We start from the raw sequence: 12,221 nt of genomic DNA, 5'->3' as shown, positions 1-12,221 counted from the left end.
TTTTTATATAAAATACAATAAACAATTCAACTTCTTCAAAACTCAAAACAATAATAATATTGAAAAATAATATTTTAACAATATTTTATTAAACTTTTAATTTTCATCTCATCTCATACTATCTCAACTCACTATCTAAACATAACCTTAAACCAGCCAAGTTTAGAAAAAGGTAAACTTAATTCAAAGTTGAACCGAAATTAAAAGTTTAAATTATTAAATATGTTAATCGAATTTAAACAGAGCTATATCATGCGCAGGATTTAGGTCTTCTCATTCAAATAGGCCGATGTGGAATGAATACGTGGCAATGTGTAGCAAGATTGCAGCATATACGCGAGGGTACCGAATGCGAACCCTCTTCCTCGCGCATTAGGTCCTTCGTTTCTTTCCATTTCAACCCCTTCCTCTCTTTTTCTTCCACTCGGAGGGTTAAACTCAGGGACTCAAAACCCGCATAGACGCAGTCGACGGACGCTAACGTGCGCCCCATCCGGACGGGGAACACAACTCCATTGCTCCATTACGTTCCCGAACTCAATCTGGTTAGCATTGGCTCTCTTGCCCTATGCTTGTTGTGGTAGAAAATACTTTCCAAGAAAACTTTCTCGTTATATAGACAAACTGGTAAATTAATTTATAGCGCTGTACTTTTTAAGAGAGTTTTCAATTTTTAGGGATTTAGCTTTCTTTCAAGTAGAACAGTCTACTAAGGTTTTAGTTTGCCTTTGTTGTTTTTGGTGTTGTTCTTTTTTCATCGTGTATATAATCGTACTTCTACATTAACAGTTAATTCTGTACCTCACGCTTAATTTACTAGCTTAGTTATATTTGGTTGCTGAGATAATGCCGAAAAGAAAATAATTCTGTAATGGTTCACGAAGATGCGATATAAGAACCAAGTTCTTGACAGTAACTTGGGGTAGATATATAATTAATTCCCTGGATTTTTCTTTTTTGTTTTATTGGACTACGCACTGCAATATAAAAGGCCACCATAGGAGAAAAGGTAGAACTGAATTTTTTTAAGGTAAATGTAAACTATAGATTCGAAACTTTTTTTTTTTTTGATCGGTAAAAAAAAAAAACTTTATTAGTGAAAATAGGCTTCCCAAACTTTCTCCTTGAAAAGTTTTTGAGGTTTTCTTCTTTCTTTTGATGTACTGGAAGAAAGAATTCCTCGGAGGCCCTCTTATGCGTTGCACATATCCTTTATTATTCTAACCCAATCATGGTTCATTGTTAAAATTAGCTACTATCTATGATTAAAAACAGTATGTTGCTTTAGATATTATAAAAGCATGCATTTTATTGGGCATAATGCCCATGGAAATGTATCTGATGGTTGCTGTGAGGGGGTTGCTTTGTGAGACTCTTACGCTTAACAATTGTACAGGGTCTGAATCCTGCTTGAACAAGAGGCAGCACGCTTTAAGAATTCAAACAAAAGCACATGTACGTGTTTGTGGGGTAGTAGGATTAGGGGGATGAGAAGCGGGTATAAAATAGCGATTTTGCCCCCTTTTTTTTATTGTTAATAAGAGATTTTTTTTTTTTTTATAAGTAAGAAACTTTATTGATCGTATGAAACAAGGTGAAGCCCATGTACCCTGGAAGTATACAAAAGCGACACATAATTACATTCTAGAAAGTTGAAAAGAAAACAGAAACTCATGAACATTCCCTCCCTTGAGTACAATAGCAGAAAACCACTGAACCAAAGAAGACACAAAAAAATTCCAGATTTTCTCCGCAGCTTGCTCCTTATTGTTAAAGCACCTCTCATTCATTTCCATCTATAAACACCACATTAAGCACAAAGGAATCGTTGTCCACACCGTTGCCAGTTGAGAACTATTATGATGCCTATCCCAACAAGCTAGAAGATCCACCACACTCTTTGGCATAACCCAACTCAACCCAACTCTACTAAGATGCCAACTCATAACTCCCTAGCCACCTCACAATGTAAAAGTAAATGATCAATCGATTCACTATTTTTCTTACACATAAAACACCACTCCATAACAATCATACCACGTTTCCTTAAATCATCAAACGTCAAAATCTTCCCAAGAGCAGCTGTCCAAGTCAAAAAAGCAATTTTAGATGGTACAAAAACCCTTCAAATGCTCTTCCATGGAAACGAGATATGTTGTTGAATTGTCAACACCTTATAATATGATTTAATAGAAAACTTGTTGCTCCCCGTATGTTTCCACATCATTCGATCTCTCCCATTTCCTCCTATTTTCAGAGAATACAAAAAGCTGAAAAACCTGCAATCTCATCAATTTCCCAATCCTGAGTATTTCTAGTGAAAATCACATTCCAATGCATAGGCCCATTAGTACGACACAACACCCTGCGGATTTCCAACCAAGCTGAAGACAACCGGAAAACAATATAAAGAACTCTCTCACCACACCATTCATCAAGCCAAAAACGGATTCTTGAACCCTCTCCAACCTCAATCACTTCCATACTTTCGATCAATAACCTCTCTCCACAACGAATCCCCTTCCAATTGATACCTCCACAACCACTTTCCTAATAATGCTTTATTAAAAATATTCAAATTTCGCACCCCCAAACCTCCATACACAATCGGACAGCTCACCCTTTGTAAACTCACAAGATGAAATTTATTCTCCTCCCCCATGCCACCCCCACAAAAATGCTCTAAACAATTTTTCAATCTGGTTTGCCACACCCTACTCCCCACTAGACCTTGCTAGCAAGCCAAGAAATCCACCACATGCATAGGTATCACCCTTTGTAAAAATCTCGTTCTTACACATATAACACCAATCAACCACCAATAAACCTCTCTTCCTCAAATTATCTGTGATTAATATTTTCCCAAGAGACACCAGCCAACAAAAGAAAGCAACCTTGCTAGGCACCTTTGCCCTCCAAATACAATTCCAGGGATAGTCTTTAGCTCCATGACTAGTTAACACCTTGTAAAAAGTTTTCACTGAAAATCTGGAGTTATTAGCTTGTACCGACAACAAACTATCCTCCCTATTCTGATCAATCTTCATAGCATATAATCTTCCAAAAAAATCAGATACTTCACCCACTTCCCAGTCCTGCACATCTCTATTGAATTCCACAATCCAATATAACATGTTATTAGAAAACATATAAGAATTAGCCACTGCAGCCCCTTTATCTCTAGCAATCCTAAAAATATTAGGGTATACATACTTAAGAGCTGAATCCCCGCACCAAGTATTATGCCAAAAATAAATTTTTGTCCCATCCCCCACTTTGAATTTTATGTTTTTGACAAAACCCTCCCATTCCAACCAAATGGACTTCTACAAACCCACCTCATGCACCCATTTTATTTCATTAGTACACCAACTCCCCCACATCCTCCCATATTTAACATCCACAATTTGTCTCCATAATGCATTACTCTCGTTTTGGTATCTCCAAAACCATGTCCCAAGTAAAGCTTTGTTGAAAAGCTTTAAATTTCTCACACCCAAACCTCCACTTGAAACCGGTTAACAAATCTTATTCCAACTCACCAAATGAAATTTTCTTTCCTCCCCATTACCATCCCACAAGAATTTCCGAAAAATCCTCTCTAATTTTTTGCCACCCCCGTAGGTAAAGGATAAAGAGAAAGGAAATATGTAGGGAGATTAGACAATGTACTTTTTTTAAAATTTTTTTTATCAAGGTAACTCTTCCCCCTTTTGACAAATAGAGCTTTTTCCAACCAGCTAACCTCCTCCCAATCTTCTCAATAACCCCATCCCAAATAGAAATTGATTTGTGAGGAGCACCAAAAGGTAGTCCAAGATATCTCAAAGGTAAAGAAGGCACCTTACATCCCAAAATATTAGCCAAATCAAAAATATTCCTGACCGTACCCATTGGAACAATTTCAAACTTAGATAAATTAATTCTAAGTCCTGAAATAGCTTCAAAGCATATCAATAAGGATCTCAAAGCTTGGAGATGATCCTGATTTGAATCACTAAGAATCAAAGTGTCATCTACGAAAAGTAAGTGTGAAACTGTAGTGCTGCCCCGTGAGTCATCTCCCTCCATAAATCCCGACAAAAAACTCCCTTCCACAGCCGCTTCAATCATACGACTCAAAACGTCCATAACTAATACAAATAGGTAAGGAGATAGAGGATCTCTTTGCCTTAGAACACGGGATCTATTAAAAAAACCAACAAGAGTGCCATTAACCAATAAAGAAAATTTGGCCGCCGAAATATAATGTTTTATCCACGATCACCACTTCTCCCCAAAACCAAGTCTCCCAAGTAAAGGAGAAATTCCCAATTAACATAGCCTTTTCCATGTCCAATTTAACTAAAATTTCAGATTTACCCATTCTTATTCTGCTTTCCAAGCATTCATTAGCTATTAAAAGCAAGTCAAGAATTTGTCTTCCCCTCGCAAATGCATTCTGAGACTTCGATATAATCTTGTCCATAAGCACACTTATGCGGGTAGCTAGCACCTTTGAAATATTCTTATACTCCCCATTCGCCAAGCTAATAGGGCAAAAATCCCTCATATCTACAGCACCCACGTTTTTAGGAATGAGAGCAAAGAATTTAGTATTAATACTCTTCTCAAATTTCAAGAATGAATAGAATTCTCCAAAGACTTTCATAATATCCTTCTTCACAATATCCCAACATGCTTGAAAAAAGGCCATGGAAAAACCATCTGGACCCAGTGCCTTATCCTTAGACATACCTCTAACCACATTAAGTACTTCCTCTTCTTCAAAAGTTCTCTCCAACCAGTCTTCACTAAATTGATCAATGGACTCAAAAGCTAGCCCATCTAACGTAGGTCTTCATGAATAGTCTTCCTGAAAAAGCTTCTCTTAATAATTCACAATATGATCTCCATACTTATTAAAAAAAAAAAAAATAATTCACAATATGATCTCCAATCTCCCCATTATCGGTAAGAACATTATCGCCTTCATGAAGAACCTCAATAGCATTGTATCTACGGTGTGAATTAGCCATTTGGTGGAAGAATTTCGTACATTTGTCACCTTCCTTCAGCCAAAGAATTCGGGATTTTTGCCTACACGAAATTTCCTCCATAAGAGTAAACTTTTCAATTTCTATCATTACCTCTTTCTTCATCTCCTTTCCCTCGTAGGAAATTTCACCCTCAACTCCTTATCCTCCAAAGTATGCAGCTGCTCCATAAGCAGTTTTCTTTTAGTTCTTTTATTGTTGTACAAGTAAAATGATATGAAGCCCATCACCTCCTTACCCTTTCAACAAAAACACTCATCCTCCAACCACATATTTTCAAATTTAAAAGATCTCTTTCCACTAATAATACCCCCACAATCCATCATGATAGGATAGTGGTAAGAAACAATTCTCTGCAATCTTTTCCGACTCAACTCCGGAAATAATGCTTCCCAAGAAGCTAAAACCAAAAATCTGTCTAACCGTGACCGTGCTCTCCCATTAGACCACGGAAAATCCCCTCCCACCATGGGTAAATCAACAAGTTGCAACTCTGAAATGAGATTAGAAAACTCAAACATAGCTCTAGAAATCAGAGAATCCCCTACTCACTCACAAGGAAACCGAGTAATATTAAAATCCCCTTCTATACACCATGGAAGATCCCACCAGCAACAGATTTCTGCCATTTCATCCCACAAAATACTTTTACTAGAATCCGCATTTGGCCCATATACACTAGCAAAAGCCCATTCTTGTCCATCATCCCCATTCTTAAAGTGACATGCCACAAAAAATTCTCCCACATAATAGTCTACTATTTCCACAACCCTCCTATCCCACATTACAATAATACCTCCCGAAGCTCCATTAGAAACTAATTCAATCCAATCCATGCAGTGACAACTCCATAGACTATTAACCACCGATTGATTGACTATCTTCAATTTAGTTTCTTGAAAACAAATAACTTCAGCCTTCCATTGACGAACCATATTTTTCACCCGGAGACGTTTCCTAAAGTCGTTTAGTCCCCGAACATTCCAAGAAATGATCCTGGGCTTTATGGGAAACTGTTGACAGCCCTCTCCTTGCCTTTGTCTCTGAAGGCACTCCCTTCCCTGAATTTGTAATTAATAGTACACTCAAATCTTTTCAACTCCCTCTCCTTTTTAGAAGCTGATCTGGCCAGAGCAGGTTGACCAGCCTCAATGGTAATAAGTAGAGCTCTAAATTGCTCCTCAAATCTGTCGCAAGAAATTCCAACATAGTTTCTGATTTCTTCCACCTTCCTCAACACCTAGTTAGAATATTTGCTTGGCTATTCAATGCCTGGATTAATAGAGCACAAAGGAATAGGATCGAGATCTTCATCTGATTTAAACAACTCTCCTGATTCACAAGATTCAAAACCTTCACCTCGACCAATCACCATCTGTAAGTCAGATATATTAAACTGAGTGCATGGAACCTCAGAGATAGACTTCTTGACCCCCTAGCCCTTCACGACATTCATCTTCTACCTCATCAACATTCCTTGGCACACGATCTATGGGGGATACCTCATTCCCAACAACATGATTGGAACTCGATCCCGTAGAATCCCCTGAAGAACCTCCGTCGCACCATTCTGGGCAAACACGCTGTTGGATTGCTACTGGGAGGGTCACCATCACCAATTGACCTCTTCTGTGAAGTTTGAGGCTGGATCGAAGCAACCACCTAATTGGGCTGATCCCTCCTACTATTCGTGATATTGAGTATCACATTCGTCATGTTTACTATAGTAGAACTTGTCGCTGGAATACACCTAGAAGATTTGCCCACCGCCGACGACCCATTCCGTGAAGACAAACCAGACCACGGAGCCGCCGTAGGCTTGGGCTGAAGCAATTCTCCATGTGGGCTAGTATAACTCTGAGGCCCACCACTATGATGTTTCTTCCTTGTTTCAGGCCTTTGGTATGGGCCTCTAACAAGCCCAACTCCTTCATTTGCGATAGAAAACTTAGGCCTAGGCAACCCCTCTTCACCTTAGCTATTGTCTCAAATTTTCTTTTTGAAACATGACCCAGGCCCATAATTAGGCCTAGTCCCTCATCTATGGTCTTCAACATTGAATCCAGCCTATGCTTCCATCCAAGAAGCTTTGCTCGAATGTGCCATAATGACCCTTCAACTTCTTCAACATCTGGGATGCCAACCGTCAACCTCATCATCGAAAAAATTTCGTCGGTTCACCTCCTTCGAACCATCCTTCTTGTTCCTTAAAATCAACACTGCCAAATCTTTCCTGATATTATCTTTCCCATGTTTGGTACTAGGGCCAAGATTATCTTTTGCAGGTTCCATCAAAGCTGACAAATAAGGAGCTTCATGGGAGGAGGAAATCCCTATGAGCGATTTGACCATACTCACCCCTTTTGCAATGCCATTGTTGAAAACACCTCTGTTTTCAGAGACAAAAACAGAGGAACTTGAACCGACAAGCTCTCTTGCCTTCCTCACAAAACCAACCATCCCATCCAGTTCCATTCCTTCCTTTCAGGAATAGCAATGATTCCCTTCCCCTTGCTTGTGCCCAGCTCAACCAGTTTCACATACCTACCATACGTATTTTGACATAGTTGGACCAGGAAAACTCTGTTTCCCTCCTTCTAGTCTGATAAGGTGCCCTATTGCTTGAGAACTTCAAGCATTCCTCGGCCATCGTAACCATCCAAGCCACCACATCTCCATTGAGGTATAGGACCTTTGTGAACTTTCTACACTTATCAACAATACAAAAGAAATTCCCCCCTTTTCTTCTGATCACAAACTACTTAGCTTCTATCCAAAAACTACACTCCATCATTATCTACCACTGAATAACTAAAAGAAGAAAGACGACTTTGCCCCTTTTTTTAAGGGCAAAGTCGTTACTCTCTCTCTCTCCCCCCAACCATTTTGTGTAACGCCTCAAGGGAGGTGCACGCCACATCTGGGCTCATACTCCAAAATGACTATTCAATGGCACAATTGGAGCCTCTTGGAATCATTATAAATACAAGAACTTATCTTGCCTAAGCAATGTCAAATCTCATGCACCACATAAACTCACTCAATATGTGTGATACCCTATTCTAATAAGTGATAAGAGTAGGTGGTATATGGGTACCCACATTGCTTGGGAAGAAGAAGTTCTTGCTCTTTATAATGTTCCAATGGGACACCAATTGTACAATTGATTAGTCATTTTGGAGTACATGCCATGTGACTTGGGCCTTCCATTGGGTATTACAAATGGTATCAGAACCTATCCCATCCAAAAATGTGGGACTTGAGCCATACTACTTATGACAGACTAGCCCTATTAGGGACTCTGGTTTTGTCCCTAACACTAAGGACCACGAGCTTGCCTTGGTGAGGATGATAACCGAGTGACCTTGCCAACTTGATTGGCCTTTAATAATGGGATAGTGTTTGAGTGATGAAATAATGGAGATGATGATGAACTTGGGTAGGCTAAGTGTTTAGGGAAGACAAATCAATGTGGGTGGCTAGAGACTTGTTCTTGAGTGAGGTGCCAAGATGATGGGGCTAGGGTTGAATGGATGAGATGAAGCTAGGATTACGGGTTGGAGGCAACTAGAGTTGCCGTGGACTATGAGAATAAACTAGGGTTGACGTGGTCTTTGAAGATTGGCTTAGGATTATGGGTGTTTGATGCAATGTGGATGGCTTGAGGGTTGCCCTGGATGTTGGGGCCTCTTGGATGATAATTAGAGTTGGTATGGTGAAGTGTAGCTAGGATTTTGTGTGGTGGCTAAGGTTGATTTCGAGATTGGGAAGAGATGGATTAGAGTTGGAGTCTTGGATGAGATGCTAGGGTTTGGAAAGTGTTTGAATGGGTCTAGGATTGCTCTTTGACTTTAGGGATTAGGAGATGGAAGATAGGATTTGAATATGGCAAGATAAGATTGGGATCTTTGGTTGACTTGAGTGATTGTAGGGAATGAGAGATTTGAAGGATTAGATATGGTAGATGAGATGGAGTTTGAATGAGTCAAGGGTTGCTCGTTGACTTTAGGGATTGGCTAGGATAAGATTTGGAAGATAGGATTTAGATTTGAATATGACAAGAGGATGGAGTCTTTGGTTGACTAGGTCTATGGAAGGAGTTGAGAGATTTAAGGAATTGGATGAGTGATTGGAGGGATTGAGTGATTCTAGGGAAGTTCCTAGAGTTGAGGGATGTGATTGGAATGAGTTAACTTTTCTTGAATTAAGGAAGTTGCCAAATGAGACTCTTGAGGGATGGCTAGGGTTTATGGGAGTGGATGGAGGCAAAACTCCTAAAAGGAATGGATTACCTTATAGAGACTTGAGGTGGACGGCTAGGGTTTTATGGCTGGGAAGATTTATGGGCAAGCCAAGTATGGTAAGTATGACTCACGGCTAGGACTATGGGTTTGAGGGATGAAGGGCAATTGTGGGAAGTGAGCTATTATGGAAAGTAGGGCGACACTAGGGTTGGTCGAGTAGTGTATGTGGAAAATATGGCTAGAGTTTTATGGAGGGGGCGGCAAGGTAATTTATGGTAAGTGGACTAGGGCAAACACTATAGTGGTCAACACTTAGTGTTTGGGTGGATCAAATGAATGCAATGAAATATATGGATGAACACGTGAACATTCAAGACCACAATGATGAACAACTTCACCACCAAGTCAAGAATGCACAAAGATGAATGGACTCAACAAAAGAATATGAAGACTCTTTTTGGTTTATATGAATATTTAGTATGCAAGAAAGTGTAGATGAACAAGATAAAAAATAAGAACAATGAAGATAATAGATGAACAATGGATGAACAAGATAGCACTTCAATTATTGATTTACGAATTGCACAATAGTTGAAATAAACCTCATAGATTGATAAACTTGAAAATAACAAAGATAATACAACTTGGATTCACGAATTGCACCAAGTTGCAAGAACAAGATTAGTTGAATCACACCTATTGACGAATTGCAAGGTGATGATTATTTACTAGGGATTCATGAATTGCACCTAAGTAGCCCAAGTGCCTAGCACCGAAAGGGTGATCTCGAGAACAAGTCTACCCACTTAGGGAATTTGTCAAAGGTTCAAAAGATGTAAACTAAATGCCTAAGGGTCCTATTTATAGAGAATACAAAGTGAAAACCCTAATAGGTCCCTTGATAAAAATAAATAAATAAATAAGTGATAGTAGTGTGGAACCCATGGGGGCCCACGGCATTGGGCCTTGGTGGCCTTGGCTGGCCCATGCATGCCTAGGACCATGTCCTAGGGCGGTTTTTGATGGGGTCTTGACAAGCCCGTCGAGGACGTCGGGAATATAAGGGGGGAGATTGTGATACCCGTTCTACTAGTCAATGTAACAATTGGAGCCCAATTCAAACATTATAAAGAGCAATAAATTCTTATTCCTAAGCAATGTGAGATCTCATACACCATCTGCCCTTATCACTTAATTTCTTCTCACTTATATAAAAAAGAAAGTAATAAGGATAGGTGTTGTATGAGATCCCACATTGCTTGGGAAGGAGAAGTTCTTGCTCTTTATAATGTTTCAATTGGGTTCCAATTGTATCATTGACTAGTCCTTTTGGAGTGTAGTGGCTTGATCCTTCCATTGGGGCGTTACAATATGGGATATCGTAATCTCCCCCCTGTTCTTGTTGAGCCATTCCATCATAGTTGGTATGGCTCAAGTCCCACATTTTTTGTTGGAATTGGCCTTGATTCCATTTGTAACGACCCAAGGGAGGTCCAAGTCACATCTGGGTCCATACTCCAAAAGGACGAGTCAAGATTTAAGATTTTATTTTATCAAGTAAAGATGCAATGTGGGATGTCTTGGAATTAATTATAAAGGGCTTGAACTTCTTCCTACCAAGACTTCTTCCTACCAAGCAATGTGGGATCCCATTTACCACCTTCCCACATACAATCACAATCCGATATTTGGTCCCATAGTTTAAGAAGATTAGTTAATGGTACAATTGGAGCCCCTTGACATCATTATAAAGAGCATGAACTTCTCATTTCCAAATAATGTGAGATCTTACTGACCACATACACTCACTCAATATAGGGCATCATATTTTGAGATTTTTATGTTTTTCTATTCTCTCTTTTCCTTCTACTTTCGACTCAATCTTTAAAAGATTTGCTCTTCAAATAATAAATTTGATACTAGGGGCTACCATCTCTTTTTCGGTGGTTTTGTTGCTGATTATTTTTTTGGGGGGTGGGGCGGGGGGGGGGGGGGGGGGGTGAGGGCATCTTAATCAGATGTATGCATATAAGCTGAATGATCAGGATTCTTATCTTGTTGACTCTATCATATGTAGGTAAAATATGGCATCACCCGCTTGGTTAACGCAGGAAATACAGCCATCAGCTTCTCAAGCACCTGTACCTGGTACATCTGCTGTAGTGTCATCTGGTGGCCCTTCAACTCCAACTGCTGCTGCTCCTGCTCCTGGTGCAGTTACACCTACTTCAAAGGGTTTACTTGGTACTGCAAGTGGTTCAACACAAGGACCTAACCAAGCGAGATTTTCTAATGCACCTGGCTATGCAGTTGCTCCACCTTCGTTCTCTTATAATGTGCTTTCAAATGCTAGTACACCTCCTGGAAGTTCTCAGCAGTCATCATCTAGCTCTGTAAGTAATAATTTATACAATGCGTTGGAGTTATAGATGATTTTCGAATTTTTTAATCTCTGATTCTGACTAATTACATCTTATTCAGGTCATTAACTCAAATCCACCTGCATCTCCATTGCTGGTTCAACTGCCGGTTTCGGGCATGTCTTCATCTTCTAGTCCATCTTTTTCATATAACATTTCACAAAGCAGTGTTGCTTTCCCTAGCAATCAGCAGTTCCAATCTAGTGGGGTAAGCGTCATATTTTTCAGAAAACATGAGTTCTCATAGGTGAAATGTGATTTTTGCTCTATTGCTGGAGTGCATGACTTTGTAAATGTTTTTCCATCTTGATTACTAAACAACCCTTATGGAAATACAGACACCTGCTGCTGTCATCGGAATAATCTTTTTCTTTGTTTTCCTCTCTCTTTCTTTTGTTCTTTCTAGGATATAGATTTATATGTTTGAGAAGATGATCCAAATGTTTGGGCATTTGTTATATTACTGCATGGAGATTTGATGAAGAGTTTAAATTGTTCTAATTGCCAAGATAGATTGTGTA

General features: G+C 39.4%; 1 protein-coding gene across 2 annotated transcripts in view; it reads left to right on the top strand.

The window, feature by feature from the left end:
• The first annotated feature begins 306 nt into the window (after positions 1-306).
• LOC121254750 (pre-mRNA-processing protein 40C) overlaps positions 307-12,221 on the top strand; it is a 54,966-nt gene continuing 43,051 nt past the window's right edge. Inside the window, exons 1-3 of one of the 2 annotated variants that reach the window (XM_041154897.1) lie at positions 307-545; positions 11,358-11,673; positions 11,762-11,908. In XM_041154897.1, the coding sequence (XP_041010831.1) occupies positions 11,365-11,673; positions 11,762-11,908 (456 nt within the window). In that variant the 5' untranslated portion in view covers positions 307-545; positions 11,358-11,364. The remainder of the gene's footprint in view (positions 546-11,357; positions 11,674-11,761; positions 11,909-12,221) is intronic. The other variant, XM_041154896.1, reaches the window with a different exon arrangement.

Source organism: Juglans microcarpa x Juglans regia, chromosome 3D (genome assembly GCF_004785595.1).
Source record: "Juglans microcarpa x Juglans regia isolate MS1-56 chromosome 3D, Jm3101_v1.0, whole genome shotgun sequence".
In the NCBI taxonomy this organism is placed as follows: domain Eukaryota; kingdom Viridiplantae; phylum Streptophyta; class Magnoliopsida; order Fagales; family Juglandaceae; genus Juglans; species Juglans microcarpa x Juglans regia.
The sequence above is the reverse complement of the archived record's forward strand: the minus strand, read 5'-3'. Positions and strand labels throughout refer to the sequence as shown.